Raw genomic sequence first — 6000 nt, forward strand, 5'->3', positions numbered from 1 at the left:
TTATTTGCGGTTGTTCATGCAGTCTGTTAGCTGTAGTTGTTCATGCAGTCTGTTAGCTGTAGTTGTTCATGCAGTCCGTTAGCTATTGCTATTCATGCAGTCTGTTAGCTGTAGTTGTTCATGCATTCTGTTAGCTGTAGTTGTTCATGCAGTCTGTAGTTGTTCATGCAATCTATTAGCTGTTGTTGTTCTTTCAGTCTGTTAACTGTAGTTGTTCATGCAGTCTGTTAGCTTTAGTGGTTCATGCAGTCTGTTAGCTGTTGCTGTTCATGCAGTCTGTTAGCTGTAGTTGATCATGCAGTATGTTAGCTGTAGTTGTTCACGCAGTCTGTTAGCTGTAGTTGTTCATACAGTCTGTTAGCTGTAGTTGTTCATTCAGTCTGTTAGCTGTAGTTGTTCATGCAGTCTGTTATTTGCGGTTGTTTATGCAGTCTGTTAGCTGTAGTTGTTTATCCAGTCTGTTAGCTGTAGTTGTTCATGCAGTCTGTTATTTGCGGTTGTTCATGCAGTCTGTTATTTGCGGTTGTTCATGCAGTCTGTTAGCTGTAGTTGTTCATGCAGTCTGTTAGCTGTGGTTGTTCATGCAATCTGCTAGCTGTAGTTGTTCACGCAGTCTGTTACCTGTAGTTGCTCATGCAGTCTGTTAGCTGTAGTTGTTCATGCAGTCTGTTAGCTGTAGTTGTTCATGCAGTCTGTTAGCTGTGGTTGTTCATGCAATCTGTTAGCTGTAGTTGTTTACGCAGTCTGTTACCTGTAGTTGCTCATGCAGTCTGTTAGCTGTAGTTGTTCATGCAGTCTGTTAGCTGTAGTTGTTTATCCAATCTGTTACTTGTAGTTATTCATGCAGTCTGTTAGCTGTAGTTGCTCATGCAGTCTGTTATCTGCGGTTGTTGATGCAATCTGTCAGCTGTAGTTGTTCATGCAGTCTGTTAGCTGTAGTTGTTCATGCAGTCTGTTAGCTGTAGTTGCTCATGCAGTCTGTTATTTGCTGTTGTTCATGCAGTCTGTTAGATGTAATTGTTCATGCAGTCTGTTATTTGTGGTTGTTCATGCAGTCTGTTAGCTGTAGTTGTTTATCCAGCCTGTTAGCTGTAGTTGTTCATACAGTCTGTTAGCTGTAGTTGCTCATGCAGTCTGTTATTTGTGGTTGCTCATGCAGTCTGTTAGCTGTAGTTGTTTATCCAGTCTGTTAGCTGTAGTTGGTCATGCAGTCTGTTAACTGTAGTTGTTCATGCAGTCTGTTAGCTGTAGTTCTTCATGCAGTCTGTTAGCTGTGGTTGTTCATGCAGTCTGTTAGCTGTAGTTCTTCATGCAGTCTGTTAGCTGTGGTTGTTTATGCAGTCTGTAGACATGCCTGTCAGACTGAGGATTTTCTTCACAGTGTGTTAGTTGTTAGATGTATTATGGTTTATCAAACGTGACTGATTTGTCATGTGGTCTCTTAGATGTAAACAGCCATTATTTGTTAGGTGTAGACAATCGCTTTAGGTGAAGCAAGTTATAGTCTGTTTGATGTAAACTGTCTTGTAAAATACTGTATTGGGTGTGAGCAGTTCTGTAGTCTGTTACGGTTAGACAGCATTACAGCCCGTTCAGTGTAACCCCCTATAATCTGTTACATGTAACCATATATTCTATGATAACTGAATAGTCTTGTAGTCTGTTGTATGTAGATGACCTCGTAGTCGGATAGATGTGTACATCATTGTCTGTTAAGTGTAGACTGTCAGATATAGAGACGCTTGTAGTCAAGTAGATGCAGGCTGTAAGTATGTTAGAGAGAGGTGGTCTTGTAGTATGTAAGGTACAGACAGCCGCTGTGTTAGATGTAGATCGTCTTAGAGTCTGCTAAGTGCACGTAGACTTGTAGATTCCTATTACATACAGACAGCACTATAATCAGTTAGATATAGAGAGTATTTGTTGTCTTGTGGACAACCTTGTCTTCTACATGTAAACATACTTGTGGTGTCGTAAAATGTAGATAGGTCTGTCATGTATTACAATCAAGGTTTTCACGTCTGCTGGATAGATAGTATTATAGTGTATAAGACGTCGTCATTCTTGAGAAGGCTTGCTCTTAAGACTGTTCGTTAGTGAGCGATGAACTGGAGAAGTGTGCTCACTTTTCTGTGGAAATGATTGTCTTTGTTTGTTATATTCTCATTTGCTTACATGCATGTGTTTAATGGCTTTCTCTGTGCGTTGGGTGTTTATATATAAGAACGTTTCTGTATGTGTGTGTGTGTGTGTGTGTGTGTGTGTGTGTGTGTGTGTGTCAGCAAGTATAACAGTACCCATACGGACAGGAGACCCCACATAGCGTGTGCAGGAAGCCCAAGACCGGTGAAGACAACACCAGATCCTCTACATGAAAAGGAAGTGACAGACACACAAATCGGCAGATGCGTTACAGTAACATGGGGCCTGGTGCGCCCGTGTGTGCAGACTGGCGCATACGACAGGTCACAAAGCCATAGAAGCGTTTAGAAAACGGATATGAAGCACCAGGACAGAGAATCGAACCGGACACTGGACACACAATACTTTTGAGACCAAGAGACACGATGGTTGACGTGGGTGTGCTAAAACAGTTGGAGGAGGAACACGGAGCTTCGAGATAGAGTGACGTCGACAAAGAAGAGACAAGGAAGGTGGAAGGGCGACAATGGCACAGAGACACTGACTGACTGACTGACCTGCAGACTTGAAGGAGGATAATCCTGGCCAGGCTCGTCATGCAGCTCCTGTGATACAACACACAATAAACACTCTGAGTCACAGGTTGTGTGTCTTGCTCACACTACCATAACAACATACTATAACCGCTCTGAGTCACAGGCTATGTGCCTTGCTCACACTACCATAACAACACACTATAAACACTCTGAGTCACAGGTTGTGTGCCTTGCTCACACTACCATAAAACACGCTATAAACACTGAGTCACAGGTTGTGTGTCTTGCTTACACGACCGAGCTTGAACTAGGAGCAGTCCACTCTTGCACACCACGTCTTTCAGTTCATCTTTCCGGGAAATTGTCAAGCAGCCACGAGCTCGCGTTATGAGAATGATGAGGAGGTGGTGCTGCTGCTGCAGGAACTACGGGCTACTGATGTTATCCCGGTGGGTAATGGCCTGAAAATCTCCTTCTGAATGCGTGATGCATTCAGCAGTGGCTCACACGCGTGTTCGTCTCAATATGATCGTACTGAAATTGCAGGAGCATTTGTGGACGCGCGTGACAATAGAAATAAAATCCTCGGTAAATACTGAATGATTTGATTGGTTTCATTAAAATCGGTTTTCCGCGCACGTATGTGTGTGTGTGTGTGTGTGTGTGTGTGTGTGTGTGTGTGTGTGTGTGCCTATGCGCTTCTCTCCCAGACCATCTTTGTCAGGTCATTAGAAAGAAAGAAAAAAGGGCTCCGGTAACTTAATCTGGTCAACGGCCGAGGAACCAGAAAAACAAGAAAAAGATATATGTGAATCCAATCTTTCCCTCTTGTGGGGGAGGGGAGGTGGGGTGGGGTGGGGGGGAAGTGTATGAATATTCCCTTAATTGTAAAAGTTTTGGTGGGGAATACTAAGGCAGATCTCATCCTCCTCACAATATCATAGAGTTTCCTCAGAGTGTCGAGCTGACACTTTTCCTTTTATCAGAATGCCAGATCACATCGCTGGGATATTAAGTTATGTCTCACAATGTCAGACAGTTTTCTGTCATATTGTTCTCTCACCACCATGTCAAACGAGTCCGTCAAGCTGTGATCTCACAATGCCAAATTGTTTCCACGGTGTCAGATCATTCTCTCACAATGACAAAATCTTTCTATATAAAATCAGTGTTTAATCAGGATGATATAATGTCTCCTCAAAAATTGTCAAAATGTCCCCTTAAGATGTCAAAATTTCCTCAGATTGTTAAAGTGTTCATGTTAGAGCGTCGATGTTTCCTGCAAACATCAATATGTTCCCTCACAATGTCAAAATGTCCTCAAAATGTCAAAGTGTTCCCTCAGATTATCAAGATTTCCTCAAAATCTTAAAGTGTTCCCTTAGAATGTCAAAGGTTCTTGTAAATGTCAACATGTTCCCTTAAAATGTCAAAGTTTTCTAAAAACAAAGTCAAAATGTCCCAACAGAATATCAAAATTTCCTTGAAATATCAAAAATTTCCTTTAGAAAGTCATAGTTTATGCAAAATGTCAATGTCTTCCCATAGAATGTCTAAATTTCCTTACTCAAAAATTTCCTTTAGAAAGTCAAAATTTATTCAAAATGTCAAAATGTTCCCTTACAATGTCAAAAATTTCCTCAAAATATCAACCTGTTTCATCAGTGTGTCAAAGTGATCGTTAGAAACCCCAGAGTGTATTCTCCTGAAAGTTGCACATATATTTGACGTTCAGAGCCAGGACCTACCTGAAGGACATATGATACCTGGAACGGTCGAAGTCGCTGGCCTCTCCTCCAGGGTAGTCCTTGAAGACCCATCTAAATTTATGTCGGAACTCCCTCTTGTATTTCTCCTGTTACGAAGGGAATATAATGCATCATCCAAACACAAATTCACAAGTTACCCAAGATACGCTGGTATTGTTAAATAGATTATGTTGGGAATTAATCTTGTGATTACATCAAGCATCGTAAATACAGTCTATATATCATGAGTATGAATATGATCTTATGTGATTAATGCTGTTGTCACTAATCCTGGAAATCACCAATGAGTTCAGACCTCAACACATTCTCAGTGTCACTAATAAAGATGATTATGGTAGATAATAGTAATACTTCTGCTACTTATAGTGATGATAACAATTATGATAACATTGATAATGATAACAGTAATTATGATAACAATAATGTGATAATAACAATAATGATGTAGATAATGATGACGATGATAATAGAGATAATAATGATAAGGATAATGATAATGATAATGATAATAATGATAATGATAATAATAATGATAATGATAACAGTAATGATGATAATAATGATAATGATAATGATAATGATAGTAATGATAATGATGATAATGATAATGATAACAGTAATGATAGTAATAATGATAATGATAATGATAATGATAATAATGATAATAATGATAATAATGATAATGATAATAATTCATTATTATTTGCTTTGTCGCTGTCTCCCGCGTTAGCGAGGTAGCGCAAGGAAACAGACGAAAGAATGGCCCAGCCCACCCACATACACATGTATATATATACACGTCCACACACGCAAATATACATACCTATACAACTCAACGTATACATATATATATACACACACAGTCATATACATATATACACATGTACATAATTCATACTGTCTGCCTTTATTCATTCCCATCGCCACCCCGCCACACATGAAATAATAACCCTCTCCCCCCTCATGTGCGCGAGGTAGCGCTAGGAAGACAACAAAGGCCACATTCGTTCACACTCAGTCTCTAGCTGTCATGTAATAATGCACCGAAACCACAGCTCCCTTTCCACACCCAGGTCCAACAGAACATTCCATGGTTTACCCCAGACGCTTCACATACTCTGGTTCAATTCATTGACAGCACGTCGACCCCGGTATTCCACATCGTTCCAAATCACTATATTCCTTGCACGCCTTTCACCCTCCTGCATGTTCAGGACCCGATCACTCAAAATCTTTTTCACTCCATCTTTCCACCTCCAATTAGGTCTCCCACTTCTGGTTCCCTCCACCTCAGACACTTATATCCTCTTGGTCAATCTTTCCTCACTAATTCTCTCCATGTGACCAAACCATTTCAGAACACCCTCTTCTGCGCTCTCAACTACACTCTTTTTATTGCCACACATCTCTCTTACCCTATTATTACTTACTCGATCAAACGACCTCACACCACATATTGTCCTCAAACATCTCATTTCCAGCACATCCACCCTCCTGCGCACAACTCTATCCATAGCCCACGCCTCGCAACCATACAACAACAACAATAATAA

General features: G+C 40.6%; 1 protein-coding gene across 1 annotated transcript in view; it reads right to left on the bottom strand.

Moving 5' to 3' along the window:
• The window catches only part of LOC139763160 (uncharacterized), a 50309-nt gene extending 45375 nt beyond the window's left edge, over positions 1-4934 (bottom strand). Inside the window, exons 1-2 of the mRNA XM_071688867.1 lie at positions 4427-4934; positions 2700-2747 (exon numbers count right to left, since the gene is read on the bottom strand). Coding sequence (XP_071544968.1) covers positions 2700-2747; positions 4427-4498 — 120 coding nt within the window. The 5' untranslated portion in view covers positions 4499-4934. The remainder of the gene's footprint in view (positions 1-2699; positions 2748-4426) is intronic.
• Between the last annotated feature and the right edge of the window lie 1066 nt (positions 4935-6000).

The sequence above is a fragment of the Panulirus ornatus genome, chromosome 46 (assembly GCF_036320965.1).
Source record: "Panulirus ornatus isolate Po-2019 chromosome 46, ASM3632096v1, whole genome shotgun sequence".
Classification (NCBI taxonomy): Eukaryota; Metazoa; Arthropoda; class Malacostraca; order Decapoda; family Palinuridae; genus Panulirus; species Panulirus ornatus.